General features: G+C 37.7%; 1 protein-coding gene across 3 annotated transcripts; it reads left to right on the forward strand.

Annotated features, from left to right (window-relative positions):
- The first annotated feature begins 644 nt into the window (after positions 1 to 644).
- LOC110895519 lies at positions 645 to 21,854 on the forward strand. 3 transcript variants are annotated; one of them, XM_022142841.2, is made up of 9 exons: positions 645 to 948; positions 2,806 to 2,975; positions 3,054 to 3,365; positions 3,594 to 3,648; positions 3,722 to 3,840; positions 3,955 to 4,017; positions 4,239 to 4,302; positions 4,478 to 4,661; positions 21,648 to 21,854. In XM_022142841.2, exons 2-9 carry the CDS (start codon positions 2,808 to 2,810, stop codon positions 21,649 to 21,651), a joined length of 969 nt encoding a protein of 322 aa, XP_021998533.1. In that variant the 5' UTR covers positions 645 to 948; positions 2,806 to 2,807; the 3' UTR covers positions 21,652 to 21,854. The 3 variants fall into 3 exon arrangements, with proteins under 3 accessions (XP_021998533.1, XP_021998535.1, XP_021998534.1); XM_022142843.2 differs by lacking the exon at positions 21,648 to 21,854 and adding an exon at positions 4,909 to 5,168; XM_022142842.2 differs by lacking the exon at positions 21,648 to 21,854 and having other exon boundaries at positions 646 to 862; positions 4,478 to 4,865.
- The last annotated feature ends 872 nt before the right edge of the window (positions 21,855 to 22,726 follow it).

Below are 22,726 nucleotides of genomic sequence, written 5' to 3' on the forward strand. Positions count from 1 at the left end.
GTCGAGTTTGATACATGCACCTTGCTCCTATGATATTCTAGCCAACTACTAACAAGCCGCATAATGCATCAGGTCAAAAACATTAATCCTAGAACTCCCAAAAGTAGAGCCCCCAATATTTAAAAGAATGAAAAAAAATCCATATTCTTTAAGTTGACCACGCTCTACGAGGAAGATTGACTACACCTTGGAACCTAAACAGTCAACATTATTTCAGTTTCAAACACACCGTCAACACCCAATCAAATCCACGTGTCACTAATCCATCGGCACCTCCATTCCCCCACCCATACACCCACTGTACACAATCACACATCGTCACAAGCCTCAACACCTTATTTTTAACGGCAAACAATATCATGTGTAAACCCACTCTGTTTCGGAGCTAAGTCTAAGGTCGACTCCTCAACCGCTTTGAGACCGTGTCACCTGATGCATGAGAAGCATATGGAAGATTGGAATCCGTAAACTCTCGCCTCCGTCAGGTTCAAACCCAGAATTAAAGCCTTGGTTCGTCCGTTTATCAAAATGTCCTTAAAAAATGACCCAAACAGAAATCGAATTTGCATCCCACTAGAAAGAACAAGACTTTTGACCACATATCAAGACACAAGCCTCAACTCTCTAAACCACACCATACACACCTGCTTCACAACAACAAATCCAAACCGTCCATCATACATCATCAGATTAACTTCACCAAACACAGCCGTAAGATCACACGTGTCCCTCAAAATGAAAACTTCCCTCCATGCTTACCATACACCGCCGAAGCAGCAGATAATATCCTCCAATGTGATTCTTGACTTCTTTTAGAGAGAGAATCTAGGTTCATCATCTTTTAGAGAGAGAGAGAGAGAGCGTAAGTAAACAATACAGTGAATTTCGTGTTTGTATAAATTTTCATCATTTCGTGTATCTATAATCTCAGATCAGGTTTCACCAGAGGTACATTCTTCAAATCGATCATCTATACAGTTGATTTCAAAACAAAATTATGTAAAAAATTGATTGATTATGCACGATTTTGATTGTGTAAATCGGTAATTGTTTTGTTCAGTTTTTGTAGAATTGTGTGAAAACAGTTCGCGATTGTGTAATCGGTGAGAATTATCGTCGAATAATTGGCATGCATAGAGGTTTTATCATTTATGCTTTGAATATGTGTTTGTTTGTTGTATACAAGTTGAATTTATGTAAAAAAATTGATTGATTATGCAACTGATTGATTTTGATTGTTTGAATCGGTAATTGTTTGTTTAATTTTATGGAATTGTGTGAAAACAGTTCGCGATTGCGTAATCGGTGAGAATTATCGTAGAATAATTGGCATGCATAGAGGTTTTATCATTTATGCTTTGAGTGTGTGTTTGTTTGTTGTATACAAGTTGAAAATTGGGGATTTATGTTAGGTTGACAGTAGAATTGTATGGTAGTTTAGGTTTTGTAAGTGATTTTATGGACTGATTGTTAAAAAAAGGTCATGAATAAGAGTTTGTTGTTTAGATTTTTTGTTTTGAATTGTTAGAAATGGAGAGTGGTTGATATTTGGTGTTTTGGAGTGTTTGGATGATCTTAGGTGTTTGTATTGCATGATTTATGTGGCTAGATTTACACTTAGGGTTTACGGAAATAGTTTAATATGATTAGGTCGTTTTTATCGGTTTTAAATCTCTAGTCAGTTATGTGCAGTGCTTTCCTGATCAAAGCTTGTTAGATTTTTTAGTGTAATCTTGGTTTTTAATGTTGGAGACTAAGGTAGCGTTTGGTATGGAGGAATGAGAGATGGAATGGAATAGACCATTGTGAGGGAATGAAGAAAAGAGTGTTTGGTTGGTCGATGGGATGGAATCGTCCATTCCAAAATGCATTCCATTCCCTCAAAATCATTCCATCCATCACCCCTGTTTTTTTTTTCATTCCATTCCCTCTTCACCCTTCATTAGCAACACCATAACCCACCACCGTTGCTACCACCCACCACCACCGTCATCCGACGCCGTCACCCACCTCCGACGCCACCCGCCACCGCCGCTGCCACCACTGCCGCTACCACCACCTACTGCCGCCACCCACCTCCGTCCCCGCCACCGCCGTCGTCGCCACCCACCGTCGCCCCTGCCATCGCCGCCGTCGTTTACACCCACTACCACCGCCAACCATCGTCGCCGCTACAACTGGCACCTAGCACGACGCACCATTATAGCGAATCAGTTTACTATATATATGTGTATATGTATTTTTTTGTTGATGTGAGTTCAGTAAGATTGATATTCTAATGTTTTTTTTTTTTGTCTAGATTTTTAAGTTGCTTTGAGGTATAAGTTTTATGGTTATGCATGATCGATGTTATGACTTATGAGAATCAATAAGACATGTTCAATGATGGTTACTGTTCTATTAGATGGATACATGTGAATGAATATTAGAAGTTTCCATCAACTTAAATGCAGCCGCCGATGACGTATCGTATAATTATTCTAGGGTCTAATATTGTCGCGTTATTAGAGATTGTGTAACGGTTTGTCTGGACTTTGCGAAATAAATGTGACGTATATAATAATGGAAATTTCTTTGGTTGATTCACTTAGATCATGAAAGTACTAGAAGTTAGTAAACTACATATACTCAATCTGAATTTATGTGTTAAACGCTCAATCTATGGCAGAGGTTTCGGTTTTGAATCCTGCTTTCATTAGTTTTCAGTCTTTTAACCCCCTTGAAGGTCACCTGTTCGGCGCTTCTCACGGTTACAAAAAAAAAAAAAAAAATCTTAATTTACGGTGCGTTTTATATTTGTATCAGATATGGAAAACTACAACTACTCTGCGCAGGAAGTTGCTAACGCTTTTCTGCAACAATATTATCGTATTATGCAACGAGCGCCTAAAGATGGTTTTAACTTTTACAAGGAGCAAAGTATTCGATCCCATCAATGTGCTGATGGTTCAATGAAAACAGCAACAACATTGCAGGTGAATAAAATCTTCGGTCAACAACACTTTTTATTAAACAGTACACATTTTAATATGGAATATTATCCATTTATGCAGGGCATTAATGATGATATCATGGCTTCGAATATTAAGCAATGGAATCCCGATCTAACCACTGTGCATGCTCAAGATTCAGTAATGGAATCAGTGTTTGTAGGAGTATTGGGATATTTGACTGATAATGCTGGTGTGGAAAGAAACTTTACTCAAACTTTTGTCTTGGCCCCACAAGAAGGCGGTGGCTTTTACGTGCACAATGATTTTCTTCAGTTTTTAGATGTCATTATGAGTTCGATCGCTTCGCTACCAGCTTGGCAGCAAGCCCCAAACAAGAAAGCCGAGGCAAAAAACGTGTCTTACACATCACTTGTGAGCTCATTTCGATATAAATCTTATAGATACAGTTTGGGTGACTTTCAATTATAAATTTACATTTTAGCTAGATTTTTTATGTGGCCGGTTTGAGATAAAACGTAACCCAAATCGACTCTTTTGTTAATACATGGATCAAATCTGCAACCTCTAAAGATTATATTGTTGTGTTCTCATTTTTTTATACAAAATGTTAACCAAGTTTTTATTGTTTTGGGGCTGTAGTTGACTAAAGAGGGTTCTGGTTCATCAACTACAACAACAGAAAATATATATGATGGTAAGGTCATTTCAGTCATTGGCTTGCAATTATTATTAAGCCGTTGCATGTTTTAATAAACAAACTGTTGCAGATAAGGCGATTCGGGTCAAGAACCTACCGCCCAACATGACATCAGAATCATTACTAAAGGTGGTAAAACAATTCGGACCGGTGAAGCAGAATGGTATTCATATAAAAGAATACGCTAAGGTCTGGTTCATGTTTACTATGATTTTATTATAATATTTTAAAGAAACTTAAAGATCTTGATGCACCATGGTCAACTTTTATAGTAGTTTGCTAATTCCAGTGTTCTTTATTCAGGACGGATATCGTTATGCTTTTGTCGAGTTTGATGATCCCAAATCTGCCCGCAGTGCAATAGAGGTATATATAGGTTGTTAGAAAATCTTCTGTTCTATATTCTTCATATTTAAAAATTACTTTTTTGGCATTGTTTGATTTGATAACAGTGTCATAATATATAGTAATTAGTTTAGTGTCTTGGCTGATCTATAAATCATAGTAACACCAGAAATTTGTTATAAACTTAATATTTTCCTTTATCAAACAGAATCATATCTTATAATCACTATAATTTTTCATAGGCTCGCTTCATCCATTTTGAGGACAGATATTCTGAAATCCAGTATAAGAAACTTCCTAATCAAGGTTAGTATAAAAATGTCATTCATCTTTTTTTTTTCTTTTTTAGATATTCTTATGTTATATCATCTGATTATCTAGTTTCGATAATATCATATCATGACATGATCATGTCCAAGTGCATGCATAGGTTGATAGGCTCTATGTCTATGAAACTCTTTTTACCAATTTGCTGTCACAGGAGGACATTATTACAATGCGAGGCCGTCATATGGATGTGGGGGATATAGAAATAACAATTTGTGGGGCCGTGATGGTGAAGGGCGAAGCAATGGTAGTTGGGGTTATCAGCATCATGGCAATGAAAACTTTGGTCAAACTCGCGAGTACTACTATACGTGCTACGGTTACTCTCAAGATCACTGGTGAGTGAACTTCTTAATATGATTCAACAATGTGGATCAAAACATGTATAACTCATCTTTTAAGTACTTCAAAGCTTTTGTTTTGGTTTTAGTTGAAGACTTTTTTTTTTTTTTGGTTTTGGTACCTTTAAAGATATACAGAATTACAACCCTCGGTTGGGGTTTGGGGATTAGTTAAAGATCTTATGGTGATGATTGACCTTTTTTTGTTATGGTAGTTAACTAATAGTTATAGATATTTAAATAGATTTTTATTTGGAGTATTTCAACTCCCGGTTTTGGGGCGTTTTAAAGCTCACGTGAAGGAGAGAGAGAGGAGAAAGGGAGACCTGTTCGAGGGCGTTTTAGTGGCAACTTGGGCCGCATTGATGTGAGCACATTTTTTTGGATGCTTCCGTTGGGATGATTTCTCCTTTTAGATTTTTGAAAATGTATTGGCATGATTTCATCCGCCTTTCTCATCTTCCGTCATTTGTACATAATTTATTATACTTCATTAACTTTAAACGTGTGGGTTTGGGAAGTAAGGTCCTGAGTTCGAGTCTCATAGACGATAGAGATTAAAAGAAATTTGTCATTAAAAAAAGTAAACTTTATATGCATTTAAGTAGACATCAATGCTTCAAAAGAAATTTATATGCTCTGTTTAGTGTCTGATCGTTTTAGAGGTAACATGTCAAAATCAGTTTCGGTTTATTTACCTTTTTAGTATCGGTTTATTTTACATGTCAAACTACATTAAGCATCATGGTTTTGATTTTACAAAAAAAAAAAAAAAAAAAAAAAATCGGAGATGCTTTTGCCGGTGTGATTAGGGCTTTAAGGAGATGGTGCGATTTTTGGTTCAAGAAGGTGTGAAGCAGTCTCCATGATCTAAAACAAAACAATTGGAGGTTGTTTTGCCGGTGTGGTTAGGGCTTTAAGGAGATAAAGTTGGTGGGGTTTTTGTTTTTTTAGGCGTGTTTGAGGGCTTCAATGGTGCGATTTTTAGTTTAAGAAGGTGTGAATCAGTCACCAAGATTCGAAACAAAAAAAATCGAACAACCACCAATATTTGAATCGAACCACCGAGATCTGAAAAAGTTTTGGTGCGGTTCAGCGACCAAGATCTGAAATCGGACAACCACTGATGTGACAACTGTGTTCTATAATCGTTGTACAATGTAAAACAATGTTGGTTTTTAATAAAAACAATGTGCTTTGGTGTTATTATATGTTTTTTTGATGTTATTATTTGTGTATTTGTGTTTGGTGATTTTGCAATTTAATTCAAACCCGATTTCAAGCTTTAAATCGCTTTCTGGAAGGTTATACGCGATCTTATGCGTAAATATAACCAGTTTAATGCAACAAACACTCCGGAATAGTGAAACAGGCTTAACATACCTTAAATAACCTCCACATAACTTAGAAATAAGTTTTGGATGGTTTGCTGTGTTGAAATCAAGTTTGTTCGATCGCAGGGACTATTTGTGTCAAACTGCGAAACTATACCGATTTGTATAGTAACGAACATTCCGGAACTTGATCATAAGTTAAGCATACCCTAAATATCCTTTACATAGCTTATAAATAGGCTTTGAGGGGTTCGGTATGCTAAAACAAACTTATTTGATCAATAGGGACTAAAAGCGTCAAAAAGTGCGTAAGTTTGCATTTTCGCGCATATCTTACGTTCTGGATATATCCAGACATCCAAAAATTTTATGTAATCATTAAAATAGTTTATTTTAGTGATTGGCATAATAAAATTCCATTCGTCGCTTAATTTGGATCGTTTTTGCGTTCGTTACGACTTCCGTCGTAATTAAGCGAATAACGCAACCGTACGACCAAACGAACCGACATCCGAGATATTTTTGAGCATGTTTTGAGTTCCCTATACTTTAACTTTATTTTAGAGCCTTGAAATGGGGTTAACGGGGCTTAAAAGTGCAAAAAAAAATCAAGTTTTACAAGTGCAGGGACCATTTTTGAAATTTCCGACCAGATTCAATGAACCTAGTCCATTTTGAAGTGTTGATGGTTTTAACCCATGGTTTTGCAAAACCATGGGCTGGTATTCAATGAATCTAGTCCATTACGACTCATATTAGGGGCTCCCATGGTTTTAGAAAACCATGGGCACACATGTAAAGTCCAGATCAAAGCTCAGTTTTCGATGAACGATCTTAACGGTTCTTGAATTCCTATAAATACCCACCCTCACTTCCTCCCAAAGCACACTTGAATCTGATTTTGGCTCTCTAAGTTGAAGTTTATGCTTCATACCTGAGAGTAAATCGGATCAAGAGCTTGCGGGGACCTTCTGTAAGTATTCTTTCGTTCTTTTAATTCGTTTTTCTCGTTAAAGTCAAACTGCGTTTGACTTTCTGCTTGGACCAGTTTATGGTCAACGCGAAGTTCGTTTGAACTTCATAACGTGAGTGTAATCACGATGGTTATAGTCCCTAGTGACTATGCCTACTGATTACCACGTTATCTAGGCTCAGTGACGAGTCGTAGTTTCGGCCAAAATGCGTTTTCTCGCGTATTTTGTAACCAAACTACTCTAGGATATCAAAACCGTTTGTTTTGATATCAAAACCTGTTTTCTAACTTAGTTAAGCATGTTTTAACATGCTTAGCTCGTCACTTTTAGTTTAGTGCTTGTTTAGAGTCGTAAGTCAAGCGGTCTAAATCACCGCTTAGACTTTCGAACACGACCCGTTTGGTCGATCATTAGGATCTGACCAAACATGTTTAGTGACCATAGTAGCATAGGGAATAACCTTCCGAGGTTATACCTTATGGTCACCTAGTTTAGGTAGTAGTATGATAAGTAGTTTATATGCCATAGGTAAATTACCAAAATACCCTTTTCATACATAATTGGTAATTAAGCATATGTAACCTAAACTTTTGTCACGTAACTGATTATGTAACATAATTAAACATGTATGGGCATATAATACTTGTCATAGGACTAGTTAGACGTCTCGAACGTGCATTTGCGCGCACGACGCGTTAAAATAGCGTAAGCTACCTTAATGGGTCACGATGGGTCGAAAGCACTTAGGTTAGGTTTCAATTTAGGATGTAGGCTTTGTTAAACCATGTCACATGAGTTCCAACACTCATTTGGTTTACAAGACCTCATTCTGTCCGATCATCCGATTAGGCGTCTATTGTTTGACTAGTGGTTCGATTACTAGGTGCTACTTGATTCCTTTGGTTTGCTTGAGTTTGATTGAAGTTCTATTGATTGAGGATACTTTGCACTTCATGTGAGTACATAGTTCCCCTATTTTACTGTTTTTAAATGTTTTGGGGTGATTCATATGTACGAAATGTTTTCAAGGTTTAAACGATGATTTCAAAAACGATTAAAACGATTTTTACTAAACTAATAACGATTTCAATAATGTGAACAAAACTTGATGGTTGTAGTTACATAACGAATGACATTCATTAATTTTGGCCCAACCGACCATTATTAGGTTATGGTACCATAGGATCTGACAAATCCCGTTACTTTACTACACCCATGGTTATGTGTGGGGGTTGTGGGTAGCGACTGAATCTGATGTTAGTTAACTTACCCTTTGGTGGTTTTTTAATTCGAGAAGCGATAAGCGAGGTGATCGAGTCACGAAGGTTTGAATGTTATTAACGAGACGACCGTATATAAGTTATCACAATTAAAACGAGGACGATTTTAACGATTTAAACGAGTAAACGATTTGGGAACGATTTGGAAACAATTTGGAAACGATGTTAAACAATTTGGGTAAACGATTGGTTTTTGGCTAGTGTTTAGATAACGGGACGGGTGTAATATGGTGAAAACATGGTAGATACGCCGCTGGTACTTCTTATATATAAGTGTTTTCAACATATTACATACCGTGGCGTTATTTAGTTCACTTGGGTAAACGATTTTGGAACGATATCACACAAACGAGGTTTTCGAAATGATATAAACCATACGAGTTTTATTAACGAATGTTATTAACGATTTAATACGAGATGTTTTACAAATTGCTTTACTAAAACAAATGTTTTTGGGTTAAGAATCATGGCTACGAGGTTTACAAACTATAACCCGCTGGTTTTGAGTTGGTTAATTAAGTTGCAATATTACACTCTTTTCAAAACAAAGTTTTTAATAAATTATTGCAACATTTAAACTAGCCATGAATCCGACACTCCTATAAAACCTATGTACTCGCCAGCATTTCTTTGCTGACTAAGTTTTTACATATGTTTCAGGTGTTGATGCTTGATCGATTTCTAGGATGCATGCGTCACATAGGATCCGGACAAGGCCTTAGTGACATAGTAACTATGATCGACAATATAAAACTCGTTTGTTCTATGTGTTAAGACAATGAAATGTTTAATTTTATCAATAAAGCAAAACTATTTTGTATCCATGGTTGTGAAACAATAGCTTCTGTTGCAACACTCCTCGACATTTCCGCCACGGTTTGTTGTCCTACGTGGTCTGGGTGTGACAGAAGGAAGTTGGTATCAGAGCCAATGGTTATAGGGAATTAGGTTATTAGTAATGCTTTGACCTAGACTATAACTTTAGGACCCTAACACAAGTTTACTTGTGTTTAGATTTTAAAACAATACCGTCACCTATCCTTAGGTGATAACCACAACGAGAACACAAATCCGAATCTGCTTCGAAAATTAATCATCCGTTGTAGGATGATTGATTACTAGGTTTTGAACCCTCTGTTATATGGTTTTGAACCCTTCCAGTTTGATTCATATTTGGCTTAGTGCCTTTTGAATTTTCAAAATCTCGTCAAAGTTTGGGTCTAAATAATGGGAACACATGCAAACTGGAAGAGTGAATGCCTGTACTCTGAGTTTTCTGTCTAAGGCTAGAGTGTTCGTACAAATCCACATAATCGGACCAGTCACTCTTATCTTGGAACTCTTGGGGTGAGTGTTCACTTATAGGCGAGCATGTCTTCGCGATACATTGTTTTGATTCATTTACTTTGATTAGTCACCGTGTGTCGTTTGTTTGTTCGAGGTAACGAACAAATGATCGCCTTCCGTGTGTTTTGTCGATGTTTTCAATACCTCTTTTGTTTTTCCAATTGTCGATCCTGCCCGTGAACGAGCGTACAATCTGAATGCAAACGAGGCTCGAGCTGACAACCTCGTTGTCAATGGTACCTTTGTTGTCAACGGTACGTTTCTTGTTAACAATCAACCCGCATCTATTCTTTTTTATTCTGGAGCCGATAGAAGTTTTGTTTCGTTATCTTTTGAACCTTTGCTTGCGATACCTATAACTAAACTGAGGAAACCCTTATCTATCGAAGTTTCTACTGGTAAACCTCTTGTCCTCGACTCTGTTATTCGTGATTGTCAGTTGAACCTTGATAACCATCTTTTTCCTATTGACCTCACGCCAATGCAACTTGGGAGCTTCGACATTATCATTGGAATGGATTGGTTAACCAAACACCACGCTGAGGTGGTTTGTTTCGATAAGATTGTTCGTATTCCTCTTCCGTCTGGCGATGTTCTGGAAGTTCGTGGCGAGAAACCATCAGATGGTTTAAAGCTTATGTCGTGTACAAAGGCCCAGAGTTATTTGAGAAAAGGATATGTTGCTTTTCTAGCACATGTCACCGAGGAGAAAGACAAGAGCAAAGTATTCAGGATATTCCGATTGTTCAGGATTATCCAGAGGTGTTTTCTGATGAACTGCCTGGTTTGCCTCCAGTTCGTCAAGTTGAGTTTCATATCGACCTTGTACCCAATGCCAACCCGATTGCGAAAGCACCTTATCGTCTTGCACCATCAGAGATGCAAGAGTTATCAAAACAGCTTCAAGAGTTATCTGATAAAGGATTCATCCGTCCGAGTTATTCACCATGGGGAGCTCCTGTCCTCTTCGTGAAAAAGAAAGATGGATCTTTTCGAATGTGTATCGATTATCGTGAGCTTAATAAGCTTACCATCAAGAATCGATATCCCCTACCTCGAATTGATGATCTCTTTGATCAGCTGCAAGGTGCTACCTATTTTTCCAAGATCGATCTGCGTTCTGGGTATCATCAGCTTCGTGTGTTCGAAGAAGATATTCCCAAAACTGCTTTCCGCACGAGATATGGGCACTACGAGTTCACTGTCATGCCTTTTGGTTTGACGAATGCTCCAGCTATCTCTATGGACTTAATGAATAGGGTCTGTAAACCTTATTTAGACAAGTTCATTATTGTGTTCATCGACGATATTCTCATTTATTCGAAGACTCGAGGCACTGAAACTGTTGCGCCTTCTTTCTTCCCCTTCATTTTAAGGCTATGCCATCCTAAGGTGCTGCTAAATGGATGGATCTTATCAACGTCCATGAATGATAAACATAGATCGAACTTTTTCTATAAATCTCTATCTCAAAAAAATGTCTAACAGAAATATCCAGAAATCTAAATATAGAAATAAAATAACTAACAGAAATCACACGAATAAATAAATTCTATTTGACTCTGCCTCTTCAAGTGACTCAATAAGATAGACTGACCCGTTCTAACTTCCCAAAACTTCCCAAAGATTCAAGGAGAAAGGGGGTGGCAAGCAACTCGAAGGGATGTTGTGCCACCTAGGTACGCGTCTGGATCTGCCTCAGGCTTTGTCTTTCTTTCTATAGGATCTGCTACTCCAACCGTATCTACTTGTGGTGTACCTGGGTTGGTTTGGCCTCTTCCATAATCCTTGCCGCTGATGGTTATGGGTAAATCACAGTAAAGCAGGAATTTTAGACCAAACTTCTGATAAACTTTGATTTTTGGCTAACCCAGCACTAACTCTTCTATATATTTCTCCGCAATTGTGGCGACTCTAGGCTTTCTTATCATTTGGATATGCTATTTTGGGGTCAATCTATTAGGAATAGGGCTACATAGTAGATAAATTGGAATTAATTCTAATTCCCACATGATGAAAAATAGTAAAAGGTCCCGAGAAGAAAATGATCCTATTTGACCACTGTACATTGCTAACATCAAGAAATGGAATAATCGAGAATCCCGAGTAACGGGCCAGGCCTTTATATCACCCTTCAATTCGAATTAGCAAAAGCAATGTCTCCTTGCATAATATGGATTCCAAACATTCATGATCTGGATGTGAATGAGTCAAATTACTTCTCCCTAGGTCTATTAGTGAACCTTCTCTCCAGCTATTTACTCGATCGCAGACATTTCTGGAACACCTCTAACAGAGGGACAAATAGTCAATTTTGAAAGAACTTATTGTCAACCTCTTTCAGATATGAATCTATCTGATTCAGAAGGGAAGAACTTGTATCAGTATCTCAATTTCAATTCGATCACGAGCAACACCTTCTCATTTATTCTGGCTTAAAGAAGTTCAGTTTCTGGGTCATATAGTCAACGAGCAGGGTATTCATGTGGATCCATCCAAGATTGTTGCTATTAAGGATTGGAGTACGCCGACGACACCTACAGAGATTCGATCTTTTCTTGGTCTTGCTGGTTATTATCGTCGATTCATTTCTAATTTCTCGAAGATTGCGGTTCCACTCACTGCTTTGACTCAGAAGAATAAGCCTTTTGAGTGGGGACCCAAACAAGAAGAAGCGTTCCAACGCTAAAGCGAAAGTTATGTTTGCTCCTGTTCTATCTCTGCCCGAGGGAAGCGATGATTTCGTTGTCTATTGCGATGCGTCCAACTTAGGCCTTGGTTGCGTCCTCATGCAACGAGGCAAGGTTATAGCATATGCATCTAGGCAGTTGAAAGTTCACGAGAAGAACTATACGACTCATGATCTTGAGTTAGGAGCTGTGGTTTTCACGCTTAAAATCTGGAGACACTACCTCTATGGAACGAAGTGTGTGGTTTCCACGGACCACAAAAGTCTCCAGCATATTCTTAATCAGAAAGAGCTGAACATGAGGCAACGACGTTGGGTTGAACTCTTGAACGATTACGATTGCGAGATTCGCTACCATCCTGGTAAGGCGAATGTCGTGGCCGATGCGCTTATTCGAAAAGAGCGAGTCAAGCTTCATTCTGTTCAAATGCTATTTGATCTTCAAACTCGTGTCCTTCAAGCTCAGCAATTTTGTGTTTCACAAAATTTGATGGGTAAGGAATTACCACATCAACTTGAGCTTAAGCTCGAAGCGAAAGACGATGGTTTGCTCTATTTCAAGGATCGTTTGTGGATTCCGAAACAAGACGATCTTCGCACCTTGGTGATGGACGAATCTCATAAGTCTCGATATTCTATCCATCCTGGTGCTGATAAAATGTACAAGGATCTTCGTACACAGTGCTGGTGGCCTGGTATGAAGAAGGATGTTGCCTTGTACGTATCGAAATGCCTAACTTGTCTCAAAGTCAAGGCTGAACATCAACGACCTTCTGGCTTGCTTGTACAACCAGAGATGCCGGTTTGGAAGTGGGAGAACATTGCGATGGATCTCATCACTGAGTTACCGCGTACGTCTAAAGGTCATGATGCTATTTGGGTTGTTATCGATCGATTAACGAAATCAGCTCATTTTATTCCAATTCGCGAGGACCTATCTGCTGATAAACTTGCAAAGATTTATGTTGATGAGATTGTATCTCGACATGGTGTTCCTTTGGATATCATTTCTGATCGTGATGCTCGATTTTCATCTCATTTCTGGAAGACCATGCAATCTGCTATGGGAACCCAACTGAATCTAAACACTGCTTATCATCTCCAAACAGATAGTCAATCTGAGCGAACAATTCAAACTTTGGAGGATATGCTTAGAGCATGCGTGATAGACTTTGGTGGTAATTGGGATTCTCATCTGCCATTGATCGAGTTCTCTTACAACAACAGTTATCATGCTAGCATTAAAATGGCACCATTTGAAGCTCTCTACGGTCGAAAATGTCGTTCAACTGTCTGTTGGAACGAGACCGGTGAAGCTAAGCTTACTGGACCTGAGCTCGTTCTGGAAACAACGGACAAAATCAAGAAAATCCGCGATAATCTTGTGACAGCTCGAAGCCGTCAAAAGAGTTATGCGGATATGCGACGCAAGCCCTTAGCTGTCCTACTCAAGGTTTCACCTTGGAAAGGAGTCGTGAGATTTGGAAAGAAAGGAAAACTTGCACCTCGATATGTGGGACCATTCAAGATTGTGGAAAGAATTGGGAAGGTTGCCTATCGACTAGAGCTACCTCCAGAGCTTGGAAATATTCATCCGACTTTTCACGTGTCCAATTTGCGAAAGTGTTTAGCTGACGCTGATCTTTACATTCCTCTCGACGAGATCCGAATCGATGAAACGATACACTTTGTCGAAAGACCTGTGGAGATAGTGGACCGTACTTTCAAGCAGTTGAAGAACAAACGGATTCATTTGGTTAAAGTTCGTTGGGAGTCCAAACGTGGCCCAGAATTTACTTGGGAACGTAAGGACCAAATGATGACCAAATATCCGCATTTGTTTTCACAAGCTTCCTCTAGTTAAAATTTCGGGACGAAATTTCCTGAAGTAGGGGAGACTGTGACAACTGTGTTCTATAATCGTTGTACAATGTAAAACAATGTTGGTTTTTAATAAAACAATGTGCTTTGGTGTTATTATATGTTTTTTTGATGTTATTATTTGTGTATTTGTGTATTTGTGTTTGGTGATTTTACAATTTAATTCAAACCCGATTTCAAGCTTTAAATCGCTTTCTGGAAGGTTATATGCGATCTTATGCGTAAATATAACCAGTTTAATGCAACAAACACTCCGGAATAGTGAAATAGGCTTAACATACCTTAAATAACCTCCACATAACTTAGAAATAAGTTTTGGATGGTTTGGTGTGTTGAAATCAAGTTTGTTCGATCGCAGGGACTATTTGTGTCAAACTGCGAAACTATACCGATTTGTATAGTAACGAACATTCTGGAACTTGATCATAAGTTAAGCATACCCTAAATATCCTTTACATAGCTTAGAAATAGGTTTTGAGGGGTTCGGTATGCTAAAACAAACTTATTTGATAAATAGGGACTAAAAGCGTCAAAAAGTGCGTAAGTTTGCATTTTCGCGCATATCTTACGTTCTTGATATATTCGGACATCCAAAAATTTATGTAATCATTAAAATAGTTTATTTTAGTGATTGGCATAATAAAATTCCATTCGTCGCTTAATTTGGATCGTTTTTGCGTTCGTTACGACTTCCGTCGTAATTAAGCGAATAACGCAACCGTACGACCAAACGAACCGACATCCGAGATATTTTTGAGCATGTTTTGAGTTCCCTATACTTTAACTTTATTTTAGAGCCTTGAAATAGGGTTAACGGGGCTTAAAAGTGCAAAAAAAAAAATCAAGTTTTACAAGTGTAGAGACCATTTTTGAAATTTCCGACTAGATTCAATGAACCTAGTCCATTTTGAAGTGTTGATGGTTTTAACCCATGGTTTTGCAAAACCATGGGCTGGTATTCAATGAACCTAGTCCATTTTGAAGTGTTGATGGTTTTGAGTTCCCTATATAAAACTCGTTTGTTCTATGTGTTAAGACAATGAAATGTTTAATTTTATCAATAAAGCAAAACTATTTTGTATCCATGGTTGTGAAACAATAGCTTCTGTTGCAACACTCCCCGACATTTCCGCCACGGTTTGTTGTCCTATGTGGTCGGGGTGTGACAACTGACAAGATCATGTTTTTAAGATTAAGAAAATATTGTTTAAGATATCCACTTTTTTTATATGTATTTGTTTAAAATTTTAATTTTGTATCATATTCTTGGTTGATATATTTTGGTGTTTTATGGTGGATTGAAATGGCACTTTTGATTAGTTGGGTGTTTATAGATAAAAACATACTTGATTTTGATTATTTGAAGTTATGAACCTCCAAGATCTGGTTATTTTTTTTATGTAACACTACGTAACCAGGTGTTAGAAATGTAATAATCACCAATGGGGTGGTGGTCCATTGGCAAAAGCAAAGTCTTTAAAACACTTAGGTTGGAAAGGGGAAGGTCTTGGCTTCAAGTCCCACAGACGACAGAGATTAAAGAAATTAGCCATTTAAAAAAAATGTAACAATCGAAGCAAAAATGATTGTTACATTTTGTGTGTTACAAAATTAATGCATGTTAAAGAAATAAAGTGTATTGTTACATTTTTTCAGATTATTATTAAAATAAAGTGTTGTGTTACATTTATTGTGTTGTTACATAAATAAAGTGTGTTGTTAAATGTTATCAGATTATTTGTAAAAATAAAGTGTCTGTTGCGGAAATAAAGTTTGTTGTTACATTTTTTATGTTATAGAAATAAACTGATTTGATCATGTAAAAATGTATGTTACATTTTATGTAACATAAATGATATAGTTAACATTTTTTGAGTAAGTTATATATAAATATAAAAAAGAGAGTATATATGATGTACATAAAAAAATGAAAAAGAAAGTACATCAAAAGTAAAATTATGAACCAATCACTCATCGCCAATCAGATCTAAAATGGGGTTGAAATTGATGCGATTTGAAAAGAAACGGGGTTGAAATGCCCAAAGCTGTATACTGAATTGGGGGTTTTGAAACGCTAAACGATTTGAGAAGAAACGCCTTTGGTGGGATGCATGATGGTGTTGGGTCGGTGGTTAGTAAGGGTGGAAGACGGTGGTCGATGGGTGGAGTTGCATGTACAAGATAGAGAGACAGGGGTGTGGGTTGGTTGTGGGGTTAAGTTTATAATTTAATAAGATAGTGAGCCCATTTAATTAAATATATTCTTTCAATTTTCTTTTTAATATATAGGTTATTTTAGTCATTTTACATAGACTTAACTGAGAAAACTAATGTCCATCCACTTTAGGGGCTACTAGAGTAACAAATGACTTGACATGCTATTTTCAAAAGGTGGGAACTAAAGATGAAAAAATGACAAACCACATGTATCATCCGGACAATTAACTCTTTATATTAATAAGAACAAGTTATAATATCCGGACAATTAACTCTTTATATTAATAAGAACAAGTTACAATATGAGATCATTCACTTGGGTGGTGGCGATCATGGATGATGAGGAGTTGGTCTGGCGGATTCAATGTAGGACTAGGGTGGGCAAAGGCCCATCGTACATCCACACAAATAAGGCTTAAAAGTGGCTTTTCTACTAAACTTTAGCCCTTACGTATCTGAGTAGACGGTGACATTCTTTTAGTAATTGCAGCCCATATATTATAATTTTAGGCTTATGTGGACCACTAGGAATTTTAGGAGGCATAAGTTTAAAAGCTAGTTTTAATTTATTATCTTTTATTTAAATATTTAAATGAGACTTGCATTTCTTAGTTATTAACAATATTAATGTGATGATTTGTTTATCTAGTTTTTAACTAAACCAAATAGTATAACTAAAAGTTTCTAATGTTCGTTAACCCAACCATTTTGACCTGACCCTTGTGCCCACTGTCACAAAAATTTATACGTCACCACTGGTTGGTCATAATGCATTACCATAGGAGGCTTATGAACGAGAGAATCTAAGAAAAATGAATAAAAACATAACGCATGAATTACAATATGAAGTTTGTACATGACAAAATCAAGTTGCCCTATGATCCACTATAAAAGCAGTACACGTGCTGCGAAACAAAAATAATATATGCGTATATGATATAATAAAATAGAGAAAATAAGACATTTTTTTGTTGATTGTGTATAATACGTGTTAAGTTTAAGATTACTGATTTTTTTTATTTAATTCCAAAGTACCCAACCGAGCCCAATAAATACCATCGGTTGTTAGGGTTCTTCCAAATCACAATTTCACAAGAAAAAAAAAATGTCGTCCAAGATGCTGAGCAGGATCTTGCGTGGGGAGGGAGTCGTAAAGGGACTTCATGATGGTGCTAAGCGTAAGACGGGAGGAAATGGTATTCGTTTCAAAACCCTAACTAATTATTCAAAGTAACGGATTCGGGATTTTATTCTAATGGATACTTTTAATAAATTCTTTTTAATTTTCACTATATTTTTTTCAAATGCATTGGTTCATGGGAACTCAAAAATGTGGGCCCCATCCGCCCCTCATTTTTCGTTATTCGACTTTATGATTCTGATTGTTTACTAGGTGGTGGTGTTAATTCTACTGTCTAGATTGTGAAATTGAGTTGGAAGATAAAACAATTGCTTGGAGGATAAGTTTGGAGATAACAATTGTTTTATATTGTTTTTAGTTTAGGGGGGAATAATAATAAATAGAGGTAGGATCTATTTATGATATCGCTTTAATTTAACAAAAGTGGCCCTCAAATAAAATTTAAATTTGCGTGTGTTCTGAGACCGATTGTTTTTCTTCCAACATAGATTGAGCCCTCAATATTGTTTTGTGTAGTTGATTTGATCTGATTGTTTGTTCACTTACTTCATGTGGTATTTTAGGACTATGGGGGTTGTTTACCGGTAGGCGTGAGCCTAGGCCCCGCTTCATAGATGGACAGCCGAGGGGGCAGCTCCGCTTTCAAATACCCGCTCCCAGTTTGGAAGAGAAGAACATGAAGATGTCCGTAGATGCCAATAACAGATTCTTACTCGTCGATAAACACTTGTCCAACCATGAGCCCATCACTCAAGTGCAGAGCATCTCCCTACCCGCAAATGGCAACTTCGAGAAGGCGATCTTCAAAGCTACATTGGACCGTAATAAAGGCGTAGTGGACGTCATTGTGACCAACTTCGAGAGGGAATCTGTGGTTGTGGTAGGGTTTGATTAGGCTTCGGTTTCTAGCAAGGCAAAATAATGTGTAGTTGAAAAAATATTGCTACATCATCATCATTTATTTTTAACCACTCATCTCTCTTTCTCTCTCTATATATAATATTTAAAAGTACAATGGCCGCACCATCATCCATTTTTCCTTGTTGTTAGGGTGTCCGGGACACTTAGCGGGGAGGGGATCGGTGAGCTTAGTCCCCGAGCGGGAACACCGCCGCCGACCCCTCGGGGAGTGTAAGCGGGGAGGGGGGAGTGGTGTTTGTTCACCACACAAGATTTCATGTTTTAAACGTTGGGCAACGGTCGGATGGAATTAAAAAAAAAATCAATTTTAACCTATAAAAATAACCAACTAAATCTAATTTTTTACCACACAAATTCTCAATCTTACTCTAAAATTCTTTCAAATACAACACAAAGCCAAACCGAGCAATGGAGAACCAACCCCGCGAAGCCAAGAAAAAGTCCGTCGGCTCTAATATTAAGGGACGCGGCTCGCAACCGTCTCGTGGTGGTTCGAGCGGTGCAAGTGCACAACTACAACCACCTTTCGGATATACTTCACAACCCCCGTTTTTTTACCAACAACCTTCACACCCCTCCTTTTACAACACCCAACCACAACCCCCTTTCGGCTATTTTCAAAATTTGTTATCAATGGATCCTCAATCCCCTGCCTTCGACCCGTATGGTTTTCGTTTCCCACAAGTTCCATCTCCACGATAAAATGTTGAACGTCCTCTACCTATTTACGAGGACGAGGAGGAGGAAGTAGTGCCCAAAACTCAAAATTTGGGCGACTATGAAGATGACACCGGCGACGATGAATATAATGTGAATGAAGACGCCGGCAACGAAGAAGATGACGCTCGGGGTAAAAAGGCAAAAATGGAGCGCCAAAATTGGACAAAATACCAAGAAGAGGCGTTGGCGAAGGCGTGGGTACATTGCTCTACCAACAAAAAGAAGGGCAATCAACAAACCCGCGATGGTTTTTGGCGTAGGATTTTAGATCATGATAACGCCACCGTTGGTGGAAGTAACCGGACCGTGCATCAAGTACGGTCTAAATGGAACCCGATGATGACGAAAATAAACTTTTTCAACGGCCTATACCAACAAGCGGTAAAAATTATATTTTTTAACGTTGTATATTTTTTAAATTTGTTTACTAAGTTCATATGTTTTTAACACTTGTTATTTTATAATATGTAGGATCGCACACGAGAAAGCGGGTGTAGCGATCTCAACGTGATGAAAATCGCTTTAAAGGATTTTCAAGATAGATATCCGAGCGGTTTTCAACATGTCGAGGCATGGGAGGTCGTTCGAAAACACGACAAATGGGCCCAAGTCCCATTGTTGGGTGAGGAAGGGGAAGGTTCGGCACAAAAAAGAAAGCCCGTTGACATGGACCCTTCCATACCCGATATGAACGAAGACCCCTCGCCACAAAGAACACAACGGCGAGACAAGCGTCAAGCGACATCGTCCGAGGGCTCGGCTGAGTTGGCGGCACAATTCAAAGAGTACACCGCCATGAAAGAAGCGAAGCACACGAGTGAGATGGAGGCGATTGAATTGAGGAAGAAAAGAGAGTTGGAGGCTCACGATCTCATAATGGAACAACGCGAGACGATGAAAAACTATGCGCACGATCGAGATATGAAAACATTCCTCAAGCCGCACGACGATGCTCCGCCGGAAATGTTGCCGTTCATCCTCGCCCGAAAGCGCGAGATCACTAACAAGTACGGGTGGCCGTGCAATTTCTAAAATTTTTATGTAGTATTGCGATGTAATTTTTATTTTATTAGATTAAATGTAATTTTTTATTTTATGAAATTATGTTTTACTTTTTATAAAAATGTTTTCTTAATTAAAAAAATAAAAAAACAAGTCGCCTAAGAGAGGAGTGCCGCCATCAAATTGAGGGTGTGGGGGAAGTTAAAGTGAGGAGTTGACGTGTCGCATGCTGATTGATTTTTTGTAAGAGAGGTCACTCCCCTAAAAGAGGAGTGCCCCTGTCACCCTTAGCCAAGAACTACAACAATAAAACAAAGTCAAAAAACAAGTTCCATAATAAGAAAAAATGAATGAACTGGAAAAACAAGAAAAAATGGACGCCAAAAACGCCTTATTGTTGTTTGGTTCAAATGGATGATTATTGTTTACAATGGTCAATTTGTTCTTTGACTTCAACTCGTTCCTTAGCTGACAATAGTTTGCAACAGTCAAGTAGAGAAGATATATACGGAAATCATGTATGCCACAAAAAGCATGTCAAACATGGGGCTATTTCTACAATGTTTAGAGATGTCTATTAAACTCTTCATAGTGTTCTACTTTTGTCACTTCTGCAAGAAGACGAGCTTCATCAATGAATGGCAACTTTGCTCACGACATCTCCGTTATATGTTGGACAACTCATTGCTAGCAAGGAAAGGTATCAAGAGTATATAGTAAATCATTTCACTTAATCCAGTTTAACATTTTACTTATGCGGAATGGTTTTGCCAACAAGAGGCTAGTTTCATTCCCCTTCACAAGGGTCCATTTTGTTCCACCTCTCAATCCTACATACAAAACACTACCTAGGAAAATGGAAAGCGTGGGAATATACGGGACGAGGCGTTAGGCGTGTTATGAGACCTCGACAACCGATGTACTTTTGTTTAAACAAGTCGTTTAGTTATGTTACTTTTGTAATCAGGATATATATATATATATATATATATATATATATTTGTGGTTTAAAAAAGCGGGGCTATTTTTTAAAAGAAATTTTAGGCCCAATTGTAATGACGTGCGGGTTTGGGTGAACGTTTCGACGTTTTTTTGATCATTTGAATTATTATATCCTTAAATAACAAGAATTTGTCCAAACAGCTGGACATCTGTTTAATATAACATCAAACAAATCCATACATTATCAATTTATCATCTGATTATCTAGCTTTGATAATACATTATCATGACATGATCATGTTCAAGTACATGCATGAGTTGTTGATAGGCTCTATTAAACTGTTTTTACCAACTTTCCCTTACAGGAAGACATTATTACAATGCGAGGCCATCATATAGAAATTAACAATTTTTGGGACAATGATGGTGAAGGGTGGAGCAATGGTAGTTGGGGTCACCAACATCATGGCTATGAAAACTTTGGTCAAACTCGCGAGTACAAGTATAGGCGCAATTGTTACTCTCAAGATCACTGGTGAGTGAACTTCTTAATATGATTCAACAATGTGGATCAAAACATGTATAACTCATCTTTTAAGTACTTCAAAGCTTTTGTTTTGGTTTTAGTTGAAGACTTTTTTTTTTTTTTTGGTTTTGGTACCTTTAAAGATATACAGAATTACAACCCTCGGTTGGGGTTTGGGGATTAGTTAAAGATCTTATGGTGATGATTGACCTTTTTTTGTTATGGTAGTTAACTAATATGGATGTGGGGGATATAGAAATAACAATTTGTGGGGCCGTGATGGTGAAGGGCGAAGCAATGGTAGTTGGGGTTATCAGCATCATGGCAATGAAAACTTTGGTCAAACTCGCGAGTACTACTATACGTGCTACGGTTACTCTCAAGATCACTGGTGAGTGAACTTCTTAATATGATTCAACAATGTGGATCAAAACATGTATAACTCATCTTTTAAGTACTTCAAAGCTTTTGTTTTGGTTTTAGTTGAAGACTTTTTTTTTTTTTTTGGTTTTGGTACCTTTAAAGATATACAGAATTACAACCCTCGGTTGGGGTTTGGGGATTAGTTAAAGATCTTATGGTGATGATTGACCTTTTTTTGTTATGGTAGTTAACTAATATGGATGTGGGGGATATAGAAATAACAATTTGTGGGGCCGTGATGGTGAAGGGCGAAGCAATGGTAGTTGGGGTTATCAGCATCATGGCAATGAAAACTTTGGTCAAACTCGCGAGTACTACTATACGTGCTACGGTTACTCTCAAGATCACTGGTGAGTGAACTTCTTAATATGATTCAACAATGTGGATCAAAACATGTATAACTCATCTTTTAAGTACTTCAAAGCTTTTGTTTTGGTTTTAGTTGAAGACTTTTTTTTTTTTTTGGTTTTGGTACCTTTAAAGATATACAGAATTACAACCCTCGGTTGGGGTTTGGGGATTAGTTAAAGATCTTATGGTGATGATTGACCTTTTTTTGTTATGGTAGTTAACTAATATGGATGTGGGGGATATAGAAATAACAATTTGTGGGGCCGTGATGGTGAAGGGCGAAGCAATGGTAGTTGGGGTTATCAGCATCATGG

This window comes from Helianthus annuus, chromosome 12, assembly GCF_002127325.2.
Source record: "Helianthus annuus cultivar XRQ/B chromosome 12, HanXRQr2.0-SUNRISE, whole genome shotgun sequence".
NCBI lineage: Eukaryota > Viridiplantae > Streptophyta > Magnoliopsida > Asterales > Asteraceae > Helianthus > Helianthus annuus.